Source organism: Rhynchophorus ferrugineus, unplaced genomic scaffold (genome assembly GCF_030347505.1).
Source record: "Rhynchophorus ferrugineus isolate W39M unplaced genomic scaffold, kcgeb_rfMv2 rfM2, whole genome shotgun sequence".
In the NCBI taxonomy this organism is placed as follows: Eukaryota; Metazoa; Arthropoda; class Insecta; order Coleoptera; family Curculionidae; genus Rhynchophorus; species Rhynchophorus ferrugineus.
In genome coordinates this window covers 17,371,579-17,388,579 of record NW_027472581.1, presented here as the reverse complement: position 1 = coordinate 17,388,579, position 17,001 = coordinate 17,371,579, and the positions used below count along the sequence as shown (strand labels likewise).

The window sequence follows — 17,001 nt, the reverse complement described above, 5'->3', positions numbered from 1 at the left end:
ATTGCTGGTAAATGCCGGATTTTCTTGTATCGCCATATTAACGTTTAGTGACTCACACATTAGGTCTAGGCAATTCATTCTTATCAGCGCCATCTATTGGATTTTTTTTTGTTCAACGATGCCCTACATCGGTCATGTCAAACGTAACTGTATGTTATGTTTTATGTGTCAAATATTTAATGGATTTAAAAAATATGTGTGACAAAAATTGAACCGAATTCAAAAACTAAATAAGGAACTGGCTACTAACTAATATAACTTTATAAAATATTTATAAAATAAAAAGTTAATAAATAAACATTTATAAAATAATATATATATATATATATATATATATATATATATATATATATATATATATATATATATATATATATATATATATATATGTATATATAATATTGTAAATAGATAAATAGATTTAGGTAGGTATTAAGCTAAATTGTGTGTATATAGTAGAATATATAATACGTGTAGTAGATAGGTTAAATAAGGTTTTTGTTTATTTTTATTTAGTTATTTCAACAATTATTATATGCATATTTTATTTTAATTTTTTTTTAGTGTTGAACATCTAAATCTGATAATTTTTTAATTTTTAATGAGTTCCTTATTTACTTTTTGTAACCGATTAATTTTTTTTGTTAAAAATATTTTATTTTTCCCTTTTTACTGTTAGATATTTACTTACTAAATTACGCAGTTATTTTATTTAATATAATAATGGGTAGGCCAAATAAAGGTGCAGCCTGTATGAAGAATATAGAACTAAAGAAAGTATGATTGAAAACAAGAAGTGCTTCAGGCCCCTGCGTCTGCTAACTAGCCTAGGTGATTTGAGAAATCTTCCAACTAAAGAACTACAAAAAGCTATTGTCCACTCGGTAATCGAACCCATGACCTCCATTTAGGGACTAAAAGGTATAACCATTACACTATAAAAGCAGTCCTCTACAATATTTGTATGAGGTCTTATATGCTATAGTTTGTGCTTAAAAAGCAAACCGAATGAATGAACGACTTCCGATTTTCCGTCATATCAACTCAGCAATAACATTATATACAAATATCTGATTACTTTAGATAAAAAATATAGGAAAACTTTGTACGTGCCTTTGAAATTTGAGCGCTTCCCTCAATATCTCCCCTTCACCCCAAAAGATGCTAATTTGGTTCCAATGGGACCACCTCGGAAGTGCATTCTTTCGAATGAGAAAAGAATTCTAAAAATCGACAAAACAGTGGCCGGAGAAATCGAGGAACATAGCCGAACATAGAACCTCCGTCTTTTTCAAAGTCGGTTAATGAATAGCCAGAAAAAATTCTAAATTATATCATCAATTTAATACTTTATTTGCAATCAGAAATATACGGGGGATAAACAAATAAACATTACTTATTGTTCAGTTTACATAAGAAATCTTATAAATTGTATTTCTACGTGTTATACGTTTTCTTCTGGGACGGTTAAACCAAGCGATCTGTGAAATAGTGAATTGCTTAACGTTTGACGAACAGCATACAGAAAACATGATAATGGAACAGGAATAGTGGGCGAAACCCAAAGTTAACTGTCAGGAACATTAAAAACGATTGTGATCAACATAAGACAAATGTTGCAAAAATGACAGCAAAACTCAACACTAACTTAAGTAATATTGTTTCAACAAATACAGTATAGCGGTAGCTCCACAAAGTAAACATTTCTAGAAAGCTTGCTATTGCAAAACCCTTTATAACGGAAGCCAACTCTAAGCTGCGAAATGGCATCACCCGATGTCGATAGTGATCATCATTTCAGGTATGGAGAACACAACTACGATTCGGGCTGCCTGCTCGCTACAGTCAAGCATGGAGGAGATTTCGTTATGATTTTGGTGGTAATATCAAGGTATTCAACTGGTCTTATCATTCACATTACTGACACTTTTACTGTGAATGAATGCATTGGCATCCCCAATGATTTTTTAGGATCATTGTTACATATTTGATAATAACATTTATAAATTTAGTGTAGCTACATAAAGGGGTAAAAACTCTAGTAGTATTTATAATTCCAGCTAACATATAAAACTAGAAATATATAACAAAAATTGTTGTTGGATACAAACACATCGCAATAATATTCTATAATGTACTAAGCCGAGTTCTAGTATTTGATTGATGTGAGTAATATCATTTAGCGCACTTATTTTATCTTACTGAAGATCAATTTATTCTCTTAGTTCATATCTCACTGTATAAGGCAGAGTCTCTGAGGGAGATGGTATGTGTCTATTTCTCCCACTACCATGTCCTGTCTTCAGCCGGGAGAACATACATTTACTTCTTGATATATCCATTATATTTTAAGGCTGATAATATATATTTTTGTGCAGGATCTTTATACCAGAAGAGTATGTTCACTGAGTTTTGTTTTCTAGCTGGAGAGTAGTCCCGTATGCGACGGCAACCATATAAAAGTTATGGAATTATATTTTGGGGTCTTAGTTTTGTTGTTGATGACCTTGATCAGTGGTGAGTGTTTGGGGTGAATTGACATGAAACGTTTAAAGGATAATTATAATTTTTGTGTTTATCATACTGAACTAAATTAAGGGATTTGTATATGGCAAACAATTCATCTGTTAGAATGCCAGCTTCCAAAGGTAAACAGAAATTATTCTCTATTCCTGGTTCGTGTAAGCAGCTCCCACATGTAATTGTTCAAATTTAATTTGTTCAAATAAAATGCGAATGCTTTATTGATTAATTTCTTATTTAGAAAATGTGTTCGTTTATAAATTGATGTTTATAGCTAGTAGATCATGTGAGATCAGATTGTCGTTTGTAATATGAGCAGGGGCATTAGATTCAATCTGCTTTTTAACTCCCAAAATCGATGATAGGATCCTTTGTATCATCATTTGGATTTGGTTTGAAAAGTATTAGAATATCATCAAACATCTTATCTGACTAGGCACAATTGTCAGATTTCAACATCATTGAAACATTACGGGACATTTAAAAGCAGAGAATAGGTAGTAGATTTCTATCTCCAACCCATTACTCCAAGTAAATGGTGAATCAACACCTTATTATTAAATAAATATTGTCTATATGCCTGGAGTTCATATTATTTTGCCCATCCCTTGTCCAAAAATGTATGTGTTGTGTTAGTGTGAGGATATCATTAGTTCACATATCAAGTTCCTCCTTGTTTGACCTGTTCTATATAACTTGTTCTCTCAAGTAGTTTGTATACCCGATTTTTTTCACTGAACGTCTTGGCATGTTTATATTAAAATTGGTAAACTTTAACATCGTGCAACCATAAATTTCTTCGTTTTAAATGAATTATCTCCTAAGAAAACTAATTCGAAATTAATATAAGTTTATGTAGTCTTGCTTATTTCATGCCAACCATTAAAAATGCATAACTACACCGAAATCCATAGAATAAGTGCAGGACATCGTACCGGATAATCTAACGGTAAGTGCGATTGCTGATTGCAAAAAATTTTCTCAGAAATTTTTGGATTGACACCTAGGAACCAGGACTTGATAAATCCAATCGATTTTGTGCACGGATTTATCGCCACGGAAGAGATATCGGTCCAGCACTACACACTATAAATGAAAGAGCAGTCGGAACAATGGGTAAAAATTGGATATTCAACGCTAAACAAAGTGAATTTTATTCGATCGCATCTCCGGAAAGTTCATTACCGTCGTACTTTGTAATGTGAAAGGAATCCTGTTAATTAGTTACCTTGAAAAAAGCAGAATAATTACCGGTAAATATTACTCTAACTTTCTGGACCAGACTGATAAGCCAATGACTGCGAAAAGGAACCATTACCAATATTTTCCTGATTTGACAAATTGGTAACTCAATCTACCTTCTGGTCGCAAACTTGAAGAAATATGCCCAGGATTCCCATACAACGAAGAAGTTGTGAGTGTCGTAAATCTATGTATAAATAAATATATTGTCACAATCTTGCAGACTCCAAGCCAAAGCATTTCACTGCCTTCCAGATAAAAGGAACACTGCTGTTGGATAAACGCTAGGACACCTGTGTTGAAGTCAAGAGAGATTATGTAGAAATATAAAACTTAGTTTTTTTTTACTACAAATTGGAATATATTTTCGTCCACATTTTATAAAATATTAATGTTAGAAAATGCTAGACACTATAATACTATAATGCAAATAAATATCATACGCTTACAGTGAAAAATGAAATCCTCGGTTAACTATTAATATCTTAAAGCATTTTCTGGATCCTCGACATCCAATTTATATTCAACATTGGATCAACGTTCGCATTTCTGCATCCATAAAGTCAGACAACCAACACCAAATACCAGCCGGGCAATTTTTCTCTGCATAAAAATAATATTTCTCTGCTGCGTCGTAAACAACTTCTTGCGTGATATTATAAATTGTAGGTACCGTTAGACGGTGATTTCCTTACGAAAGAAGAAAACGATTTTATCATTATTCGTGCAAATCTCATATTTCTTGGTGCAAAATTTTGATAAGTTTTATTTATAACCTTAACGTCTCATGTCATAAGATTAGTGCTTAAAAAGCAAACTGAATGGTTTTTAGACTAAATTGCTTTCGATTTTTTGTTATCTATTCATAACATTTATTTTTTGTTTCCCATTAATATTAAGAAAAATATCAGTAATTTATTGTTCAAAAAGCCACCACTATTTTTAACCAATATATATATATATAGCTATATATATATATATATATATATATATATATATATATATATATATATATATATATATATATATATATATATATATATATATACACACATATATATATATATATATATATATATAGCTATATATATATATATATATATATATATATATATATATATATATATATATATATATACACACACATATTTTTTAACTACTAGGAACTGATTACTTTGAAGTCGGTGCCGAGCAAAAAATTAAATTTGTTTTGTTCGTTTTTTGTATTGTTTGTATCCTAGACCCTATCTTCTGTTTATAAAATAATCACGGCTCCTATACGTTCATTCACTGAATACAAAATATGTTCACACAACTTAAAACAGTTCACGGAATCTGTAAGTTTCCTGATAGATATAAATTGTATTGATGGACAATACTTTGAATAAAATACATTTTAACCAATTTTATACAATAAGGCTTCAAATTAAAAATAACTTAACACCTAGAAGGGACAAAAACGCCTAGAAAGAAACTAATATTAACTTTAGTATTATTAAAACAATAATGTACCACAAACTACAAACCAATACAGATCAAAATTGATTCTAAAATCGCAATTTTTAGTTGTTTTATAAGAAATTTGTCGTAAACAACCTCAAACACTATTTCTCGAAATAACACACCGGCCATACATGTACATAAATAACACGACAATGATATATATGAAGTTATCCTTACGTAAAAACGGATTTTTAAAAGAAAAACTCGACTCTTTTGTGAAGCCAAGTCGCCGTCTAACCAATACCAACAGTTTCACAATATTATCGCGAAAGTTATTTATGTCGGAACGGAGAAAATATCATTTTTACGTGGAGAAAAATGGTCTTTCGGTGGCACTCGGCAGCGCCAGGCGTCGATTCGGGTCGCGTCGAGGGAGCGCCGTGCCGAAGCCGAAGGAATAAATAGGGCGTCGGAGAATTCGGAAAATGTTTTAAAACGTTCGACTATCGGACGGGAACGGGTTGTTTCCTCGAATTCCGGAACGAACGATCGCCGCTTGTAAATGAAACGAAACAGAAATGCGTTCGAGATGTTTTCGTTCGTAGGATTATATTAAGCGATCGACGAAATACTACTCCGTGAGATGTTTCCGGTGGTCTGAAATACAAACTAACAAAAACCTGGAATGTATTAGCTGATTGTATATATTTTGATAACTTATTCACTTTAGAAAGGCGTTTGTTGAGTCAAATTTAATTTATTTAGTTGGGCATCATCAATCTATTTTCGCACTTCTTCCATATTTCTAACTTTCTTGCTAATATATATATTTAGGCTAATATTTGGGTATTTTTATTTTTTCTTAAAAATATCGATAAATATTTTGCAAAATATCGATATTTTTTTTCGGTGGCCTACTCACTATTGCTGATATTTTTTGCAGCAAAAATTTAAGGCCATATGTGTTCCGCTTCGGTTTCGGTGTGTATTGGTGTTTTAGTACTGATGTCAAAAATTTTCAGTATATCAGTATTCGAATAAGAAAATTAATGATATTTGTTTTCTAAAACCTTTCATATTTGTTACTTTACTTATATGTATAGCATCAAGTTAGACAAAAAGCAAAACACATTAGAACCAAAATAAAACAACTATACTGGTTAGTCGGAAGATACTCTCAACTTGATCTAAAATCAAAGAGGTTGATCTATAATACAATTATAAAGCCAATTTGGACCTATGGGGTGCAAATATGGGGTTGCACTAAAAATGCAAATCAGTTAGTCATACAGCGCTGTCAAAACAAGATTCTTCAATTGATTACCAATGCCTATCGCATTGTAACCAATGAAGAACTGCACGATGACCTCGAAATCAAATGGATTTGCGAAGTTGTGCAGGATTTCGCCTTGAAACACGAAAGAAGATTACTAAATCATTCTAATGTGGAAGCAATACAACTGCTGGACAGCGCACAGGATGTCAGGAGATTGAAACGAACAAAACCATACGAACTTGTGTGAACATTTAGTGTGTATTATTAGTGTAAACTATAGCTATAAGTTAATAATTAATAAATAATTATAATTTCATAATTGAGGAATACATACTGATGTATTTTCTCGTACTCGTCTTGCTTGTTACTTAATCCAAGCACATAGGAAAAGTAGTAATAAATTAATTGTAATAATAATAATTAAGATTGTACTAAGCGTATCTAATAAAGATGTTATAAAAAAAACTTATATGTATTAGGCTTACAAATTACTTTTTAAAATGGTTTTTCGGAATTTTTGGTTTTTTTTTTCAGGAAAAATCGCTCCAATATATTCAAGTATCGTCCATCGATAGCCTCTAATTTTACTAATCTTGCACAAAATGTACGGATTCCATGTGGAATGAACGATGTATCATTTGAGACTATCAACGAATTTACCCATTTTTGGTATTTTCTTAAGAAGTGAAGTACTGCTCAGACAGATACGAAAAAAGTAGTCCAATAAAAAAATCCGAAGGAGCAAGATATGGAGAATACTGCGGGTGGGGTAGCACTATCAATTTTAATGTTTCCATTTATATTTTCACGGATTTTGTAATATGTGATGAAACGTAGTCCCGCTGAAGACTAAGACTGTTATATCTTTTCTCGTATTCCGTCCGTTTTCTGCGTAGTGGTCGCCTTAAACGCATCAATTGTAGTGGATAGTGATTCCCATTGATGGTTTCATCGAGTAATGCTTTCAAATCCTTATCATCAAATTGTTAGCTGTGTGTATCTTCGGTGTCAGAATCACCGCATTTAAACTGTCGAAACCAATATTCACATTTTGAAATCGATGGAAGATGATTTCCATAAGCTTCACACAGCTTTCCATGACCCTCAGCTGCCTTTTTCTTTATATTGGAATAAAAAATAAAACTTCCCGCAAATATTTATATAAATATATTGCCGTTATTGTGTTATTTCGAGGACCAGTGTTTGAGGGTGTTTACGACAAATTTTTTTTAAACCAAAATTTTTCTAAGAAAGAAAAAGTCTTTAAGAAGTTCTTTTTATTTGAAGCTTTATTGTGAAAAATCGCTACAAAATATTTTATTCAAAGTATTGTTCATCAATACAAATTTATGTAAAAGAACGATGTATCATCTGACACTATCCATGAATACACCATATATCGTGACAAGCAGTAAACAGAAGAACCAAGGTATAACACGAAGTTTCCAATAACACACATTAATGTTTCCAAGTATATTTTCTATCGTCCAACGTTATCACGCTCAAGCCAAGTGGTGTGATGATGTCAAGAATAATATTATTGTATCTTTACTCGTACTCCAGCCGTTTATCTCGCAGTGCTCATCGCGTGCACAAGATGAGCACTGCTATCAATCGCTATTAATTGTAATCGATAGTGATTCCCATTTATGGTTTCATCGAGTAATGCTTTCAAATCCTCATCTTCCAATTGTTGGCTATTCAGAACTCTGTTTATCTTCGGTGTCAGAATCACCGCATTTAAACTGTCAAAACCATTATTCACATTTTGAAATCGATGGAAGATGATTGCCATAAGCTTCACACAGCTTTCCATGACCTTCAGCTGCCTTTTTCTTTATATTGGAATAAAAAATAAAACTTCCCGCAAATATTTATATAAATATATTGCCGTTATTGTGTTATTTCGAGGACCAGTGTTTGAGGGTGTTTATGACAAATTTTTTTAAAACATCCAAAATTTTTCTAAGAAAGAAAAAGTCTTTAAGAAGTTCTTTTTATTTCAAGCTTTATTGTGAAAAATCGCTACAAAATATTTTATTCAAAGTATTGTTCATTAATACAAATTTATGTAAAAGAACGATGTATCATCTGACACTATCCATGAATACACCATATATCGTGACAAGCAGTAAACAGAAGAACCAAGGTATAACACGAAGTTTCCAATAACACACATTAATGTTTCCAAGTACATTTTCTATCGTCCAACGTTATCACGCTCAAGCCAAGTGGTGTGATGATGTCAAGAATAATATTATTGTATCTTTACTCGTACTCCAGCCGTTTATCTCGCAGTGCTCATCGCGTGCACAAGATGACCACTGCTATCAATCGCTATTAATTGTAATCGATAGTGATTCCCATTTATGGTTTCATCGAGTAATGCTTTCAAATCCTCATCTTCCAATTGTTGGCTATCCAGAACTCTGTTTATCTTCGGTGTCAGGATCACCGCATTCAAACTGTCGAAACCAATATTCACATTTTCAAATCGATGGAAGATGATTGTCATAAGCTTCACACAGCTTTTCATGACCTTCAGCTGCCTTTTTCTTTATATTGGAATAAAAAATAAAACTTCCCGCAAACATTTATGTAAATATATTGCCGTTATTGTGTTATTTCGAGGACCAGTGTTTGAGGGTGTTTACGACAAATTTTTTTTAAAACATCCAACATTTTTCTAAGAAAGAAAAAGTCTTTAAGAAGTTCTTTTTATTTGAAGCTTTATTGTGAAAAATCCCTACAAAATATTTTATTCAAAGTATTGTTCATCAATACAAATTTATGTAAAAGAACGATGTATTATCTGAGACTATCCATGAATACACACATATATCGTAACAAGCAGTAATCAGAAGAACCAAGGTATAACACGAAGTTTCCAATAACACACATTAATGTTTCCAAGTATATTTTCTATCGTCCAACGTTATCACGCTCAAGCCAAGTGGTGTGATGATGTCAAGTTCAAATTTTTTGACTGTCCAGAACGCTGTTTATCATCGCTGTCAGAATCACCGCTTTCAAACCATCGAAACCAGTATCGGCATATTGAATCTACGGAATATGGTTGCCGTAAGCTTCACACAGGATTTCAAGAACTTTAGCTCCCTTCTTCTTTAAATTGAAATAAAAAAGTATATCTTCTAGCAAATCCAATTTACTCAGCACAAATTCAGAAATTTGATGTACTGAAAAAATGTTTTAATAACATTTCCACAATATGAAACGTACTGAAAAATAACGACTGTGAGGCTTCAAAATGAAGTTGATTACAAATGTATCCGACGCGATTAATATACAGCTGCACCATCCATTGAAAATCTTTTGAAATTAATTTAGACCTCGATTTATATACAATTTTATAATTTAGGTACTTAATTGTAAAGGTTTAAAAAGTTTCTTTGATAGTAGTTAGTACTAGCGATTTAGTGTTAACTATTTTTGTATTTAATATTGTTCCTTGTTGTGACAAAAAGAAATAACGATATATTTAAGGGAAGTATCGATATACTTTAATTTCCGATATAACGATATTTTTGGCCGATATATCGATATTTTTCGATATTTTTTCAAAAAAGGAAATAAACTCGAAAAATTTTTTTATGTTTCTTTAAAACTGAGTTTCTAATACTTATTTTTGAATATAGATGCTTTTTGAAATACCGAAAAAATATCACTATTTTTTGGGGGCTGATATAACATTATATTTATTTACCGATGTTTTCCTATATATTTTTTTAATATGTATGTTTTTTGGCTGTTTCATAAAGTTTATATACACTGAATAACTCAATAGAATTAAATGGATAGATATTATTCCATATAACAATATAAACATTCCAGTTGTTTACATCAATAGTTCGCGTTTTCAATAATAAATATCCCTGACCAAAATGTATATAACTATTTAATACATAGCTGGTTATAAGAAGTGTCAGATTTACTATAATTATTCACAAGTAACAATTTGTTACCTTTAATGAATTATATTTAGTGGGTAAAATTGCATAAAACTTAAATACCTAGCTGCTAATGTCTAACAGCATCAATTGAATAGCTTTCGAATAAGATTAGTAGTAGTAACAAAGACAAAATAATTGACAAATGCATCCTGATCAGCAGAGGATCTTATAATATCAAGAAAATCATTTAGGTAACTTCCGAGATTACGGGTATCAATGTACACTAATACAAAAGGAATAGGTTACAACTATATTGCATTTTAAACTCATTAAGATATAAAAATAATCAAGATTAAGTATTATTTTAAAAATGATATTTTCATAAAAAAAACATCAAAATTTTAATTCACAGTAATGGATATAATAATTCAAAACTCTTTGGTGCATTTTTTTTTTGTTTTCAGCCAGAAAAATGTGCAAGTATGAAAAAAAAAATTAGAAGGTATTTTGGGAAAAATAAAATTTTTTATACAATTAGTTTCGCTTCGTTTATAACTTTTTTCCTTTCTACAGTGAATTTAATCAATTCTCCATTAACATCTCGACATATAATTGGCAAAAGTAACATTTTAAAACCACCCTGTAAATTTAATTGATATTATTCGCTATGAAAATAACTGATGCTACGTTTTGTAATGCAAGATTATCAGCATATCAATAATAAATGGGAACAATAAAGCGAAACTGTAACAAAGCAGTTCAAAAGTTGCCTGTCTTACGGGAAAACGGGGGCAAATAATATCTTTTGTGCTCTAGTCCATTATAAAACATCAAGTGCGGAATTTACATTTCCATTCATGTCTCCGCGAGCGAAACAAACAGTCGTATTCCAAGTGCGCGAACGTATACAGACAGACTAATTAAAAACCATGTTTACTTAATGAGCCAAAAGCGGATGCCACTTTTGCACTCCATAAAATAATTGAGATTCGTGTTCCTGCCCGAATCCCCCCTTCCCCGCTGCTCCACGACCTCGCCGACGCAGTTCAGGGGGCGCCGTCACAAAATTGCGCCCGCCTTTTTTTTATTAAATTAACGCTCATAAAAACTCAAGTTATCTCTCTTAATTATGTATTGTTCCACCTTTCGGTAGAATAATGGGGAGTCGACCGGGCTTAGCGCGGGCATTTTTCATCTTTTTCGCGGCCGCTTCATGTTTTTAACAGCTTCGCAATTTGCTCGGCTTTGTCTTCCCGTTTCCTGTATCAATCTTTTTAATTTTTCGCTTTTTATCGTTTTTTTTTTGTTGCAGCTGCTGAGATATCTCCGCGTCAACGCCACGAAGACCGAGGATTTGCAGATAATGAACATGGTGTAAGTATATATTTTTTCCTTATTTTTAACCAACGCAAAGCTATTTATCATATAATGTACAGTCGGTAAATCTGGCCCATTTTTTAAATAATAGAAAAAAAAATAAAAGGTAAACTAATAAATATAAGTTGATATATTAGGTATATTACTACTTTATTTTTAATTTTTTTTATTAATGTCTTAGAACTTCAACAATCTGCCCGTGGGCAATAAGTATATACAATATAACTCTACTGACATGTATAAGATCACTTCAGTAAGAGATCTGCTGTACAATTTTTAATTTAAATCTTATTCTAGATATTATTCTAACTTATTCTAAAGACTATTCTAAATTATTCTAGAGATTATTATATTTCACTCTATGTATCTGTTAATCAGTTCGTATGGTAGTCTACGTTTGAGCCTACGCATTTCGCTGTCATCACGCACATTTAACTGTTTGGTGAGTGCATTAGGATGCACTAACACTCTTTCACAGTACTTCGCACTAACACTTCGAATCACACTCGTTATGGGGCATCGAGGATGACTTGGAACATTTTATTCTGGAACCTTTGAAGGATATCTAACATATGTTAGATTTACTAGTGGTACACGACAGTTTAATGCCATATGTCCAAAGGGGCCTATGTATTGACTTATGCAACAAAACCTTGTTATCTAAGGATAATTTACGCCCTATCAGCCAATACATTTGATTTAGTTTAAGCCCAAGCTGTTTGCGTTTTGTCAATATATATTTTTCCATGTCAAACGTCGATCAAAATGCATTCCCAGATATTTAACGTTGTCTGCTTGCGGGAGTTTATAATTATTTATTTTTGCTGAAAAACAAGTTTATCCACAACGCGTGAATGTTACATGGGTAGAATTTTTCGCATTTGCTCTGATTTTACATGTTTTAAACCACAATTCAAGTTTGTTAGGTTGAAGTTGGAGGTTTCTTGTGGCTAACACTGTATCCTTATGCTATGATAAAACCCCTGTATCGTCAGCATATGTTGCAACAGTAGTGTTTTTTGAGGTCGGTAGATCAGCTGTATAAAATAGATATAAAAGTGTACCAAGAACACTGCCCTGCGGAATACCTGAATATATTGTATTGAGGTCAGTATAATCGTCACCCTATCTCACAATATTTTCTTAAAAATAATTAACAAATTATTAACTCAGCTACAGTTTTGTAAAGTTTTAACAACAAAGAATAAAATCTAAAAATATTTTCTTGAGTACCTACTTAAATCCCAGGGACGATATTGAGATCACAATAATCAGTACGTGAACTTAAATTACATTCATAATAATTCTATAAAATTAGTATTAAGAATCATATTATACAAATCGAATTAAACCCGCGTTAATAATTAATACATATTAAATAATTCTAATTTTCTAGCAAAGTTGTACAGATAAATATAGGTCTGGATTTTCCACGCCATCTTCCTCCTTCAGCATCCATATCATCCAATCATGTATCTTATCTATTTGTGTTCCTTTTTGTCGGGGGGAACACTTTTATGACAAATTGGGCATTCAGCGTCATCATTTTCATTACATGCTTCGTCAATTCACATTTACATTTATTGTATTACTGTGATAGGCATCTAATACCAGCACAATGGAATATTCTGTAGATGATTCTACTACGGCCACGAAATTTTGTGAACGCTACAGCCTGAATACAGCCCGATGAGTGAGCAATGTTACAGGAGATGCTCTTGGAAATACCACCAAAGAGCCACTTGTCTGTAGCTGACATATAAGTAACAATGATTACTAATTCTCAACTCAGCAGATGATAACTTGTGAACCTCTCTTTTGCCTGTCACAATCAGGATTTGCCTAACTTTGTGCTGGACAATGCCGATTCTTGTTTTCTCAATAATAAACGTTTTATTAAGATTGAAGTTAAATTTTTTACCATTCAAATTTAAGTATATTAAATAAGGCTTAATATTTTCTGCAGTAAGACATTGTGACTGACAATGACGTGACAATGGCTCTGGTTTACGAAATAACTAATTAGGATGACGAGCCATGAATAACTTCATTAATTTCTTACTCGCCTTCTTTTGGTCTATGAATATAATGGTGGAGTATTAATTCTGATAGTCAATGGAAAATACGTTCATTTTAAGTCAGAAGTAGTGACACCATAATAATTCTAATTTAACCCTCTTCTAATTTGACTGGAAAAACTTCTACACTTCTTACCCCTTTATACAGATATTTCAAAAATTTTAACGTAATATTTCAAAGTAGCTCTTGAGACTTGATATAATTTTACCAACTCTCTGGAAACAGTTACAGAAAGTCTTTAACAAATGACTCGTTTGATCTTATTTATGTAATTGACTATTTTCCTGAGTGTCATTTTCGATCATTTTGTATCATTTTATATATGTACAAAAAAAACTGAAAAATTATATAATATAACCAAGGATAATGATTTCCTTTCATTCTGTTATGTCAATGCTGACCAATTAAATGTATTAATAGTATAAATAAAGGGTGGGATAAAAGTCCTGTTACCATTTTAATTGCCTATAATTTTGGTCAAAGAAAAGATAATTATAATAAGGCTTTTATAAAAAGTTTATTTGGTCTTTACGTCGTTCTTGGCTCGTTCTGTTAGCGTATACTTACCCGTAATAAAATTTGGACGCCTATACAACACAATGATTAAAGTAAAACAAACACGTCACAAAACCAAGATGGCGCACAATCGAAATGGTAACGAGAATTTGGTCTCATTTGTTCCAAGGTTGAAATCGTAGAAAAACATTGTAAAAGAGATCATTTCTGTAAACTAGCGCATATCATTATGAAAGTATCAAAAACAAGTATTATCCGATAGCTATAACTCATTCACACCTCATACAGTCAAGATGATAGAATGGTGTCGCCCGATAACTGCTTGTTTAATTTTGAATAAAATCAGGCTTTGTTACAAAGGAACAAAAATTATCTTCGTCATATAAGAGCAATTTGAAGGAAAGTCAATGCCAAAATAGTCTAATTGACATGGACGTTAATTTTGCAAGATAGCATGATAATTTTCTACTAAACCTTCCAAAAATATACTTGGCAGAAGAGGAGATCCATATTGCAGCTTTTAGCTATAATTTTTCAGTTCCATGCAAGGTCAGTTTTATTTAAAACCATTTATTTTACAGTGAAACTTTATGAAAAATACTCCCAATAATTATATTAGCCTGACATGTATTTTGATCAGCGATATCTATTTGTGAACGATAATCTATAGTACTGTAAACAACTGCCCCATAATAACCAAACTATTAAATCCAATAGTTTTGGCATTTTTCTACATAAAATAACAGTTTCTCATTTACATTTTTTACAATATTTTAGAATCACCTTTTTACCAACTAGGATATATCTAGACCGGACCTACTGTTTAACTTGGGCTCCGAACCACGGTCCTCCGTATTGAGCTTACCGACTAGCCAGTGACTAAGTTGGAGATCATCCAAGAAATCATCCGATTTTACCCAGCCTAATTACTGGCGTGACTGAGATACTTTTCCTTGTCAGATTATCCACTCTTGCCTAAGGACAAATACAGATGTTAAACAATCACAAATATAACCTTACGACTATGCCCCAGCAGGATTTGATACCGGGACTATCGCAATGGCAAAACTTTCAAAGAATTTTCCGAGAGCTTAGCAATTGATGAATTAACTGTTTCAAGAAATTTACATGAGATGAGGAAAATTGACAAAGACAGAGAAAATGACTACCATATGAATTGCCTGGGAATGTCATTTCTAACTCTTTCAGTATCGTGCCTTAATTTCTTAAGCAAAATTGCATAAAGTAAAGTTTCTGTACCGTGTTGTTACTACTACGACAATTCCAAGCGCAGAAGGCCATCCACTTCGACGCTCAAGCTCAATATTCATGACAATAAAGCATTACATTACATACAGTGGTACCAGTAAGGTGTAGTGTATTACAAGCTAATAAAATCAAATGAAACTGTTACTATAAATGTCAAGCAATTGAATAAACTAGCGAAATTTTGATGCAAAATACATAGCATGAGTTGAGAAGGAGCTCAGATGGAAATGTCTGCTTCACCCAGCATATTTAACGGGCATTTGATTACCACTTATTCGGCACGACTTGGCTAGCGCAATGCTTGATTTGATTTAGCTGAAGAAGAGCGAAAATAAATTGACGATAAATCTCTGGGAAACCAGCATCTTTTTTTTGACATAATTTTATCGTCAGAAAAGTGGGAAAAAGTGATAGAAAATGACGAAAAATATTTTAATTGTAATACATATTACATAGTAATATTATTATTGTAATTTGTATTTTCATTTTCCACATGACTTTTCAAAATGAATAAATGATCACAATACATGAATGTACCAAATATATTGTATTTTGTTATACTGCTAAAAAAACGATGTTTTTCTCACAAAGAAATGGAGTCATATTCACAATATGCTTATAAAATATTTTATAAATTGTTAAATGAAAATATCCATATGTAGTAAACCAAGGCCTATAAATATAGGCAAGCAAAATATACCAAAATACGTAGTAATAATAATCTTATTTATATATTAAAGACGACTTATAGGTATTATTGCTCCATTTGATTCATTAAACTCTATATTTCATTTAACAAGCATCAACGATGATATATCGGAGCCCATTCTCTTAATATTATCGTTCGTATTTCACAAAAATACCCGATAAAACTCCGCTAAACTTCCGAATCGATCGAAATATAAGATTTGACCTAAAAATTATTCCGGGGCCAAACAAAGCGAGAAACAGACCAGGCGAGCGGCTAAATCCAAAAACGTTGGATCTATGGCCCGGAGAAAATGACCAGATATCTATCATACTCGCAAGACTCCATTCATTCCCTGTATCCCGAGATATTTCACTTCCAAACTTATCTTTGGAATTGTCCAATTTATAGAGCTGTAACACGCCCGTATTGTTGGAGTTGAAACTAAAGGGGACGGGGTATTATCTTTATATAACTGCCGATTGATTTTTGATAGCACTGATTATGATAATACTATGTGACAAATTTTTTTGTTCTATGACATTAAATAAAATGCCTTTTTTGTCAAATTGTACTTGCTGAAAACAAAAAATTAAACGGATATTTGATAAAACGTACCATTTTATAGTTATGATAAATTACATAAATAAAGACAGTATGAAAATTTTAAATCATAC

General features: G+C 31.9%; 1 protein-coding gene across 1 annotated transcript in view; it reads left to right on the top strand.

The window, feature by feature from the left end:
• The window catches only part of LOC143190012 (uncharacterized), a 302,059-nt gene that overhangs the window by 142,134 nt on the left and 142,924 nt on the right, over window positions 1–17,001 (top strand). Inside the window, exon 8 of the mRNA XM_076394062.1 lies at window positions 11,708–11,769. Coding sequence (XP_076250177.1) covers window positions 11,708–11,769 — 62 coding nt within the window. The remainder of the gene's footprint in view (window positions 1–11,707; window positions 11,770–17,001) is intronic.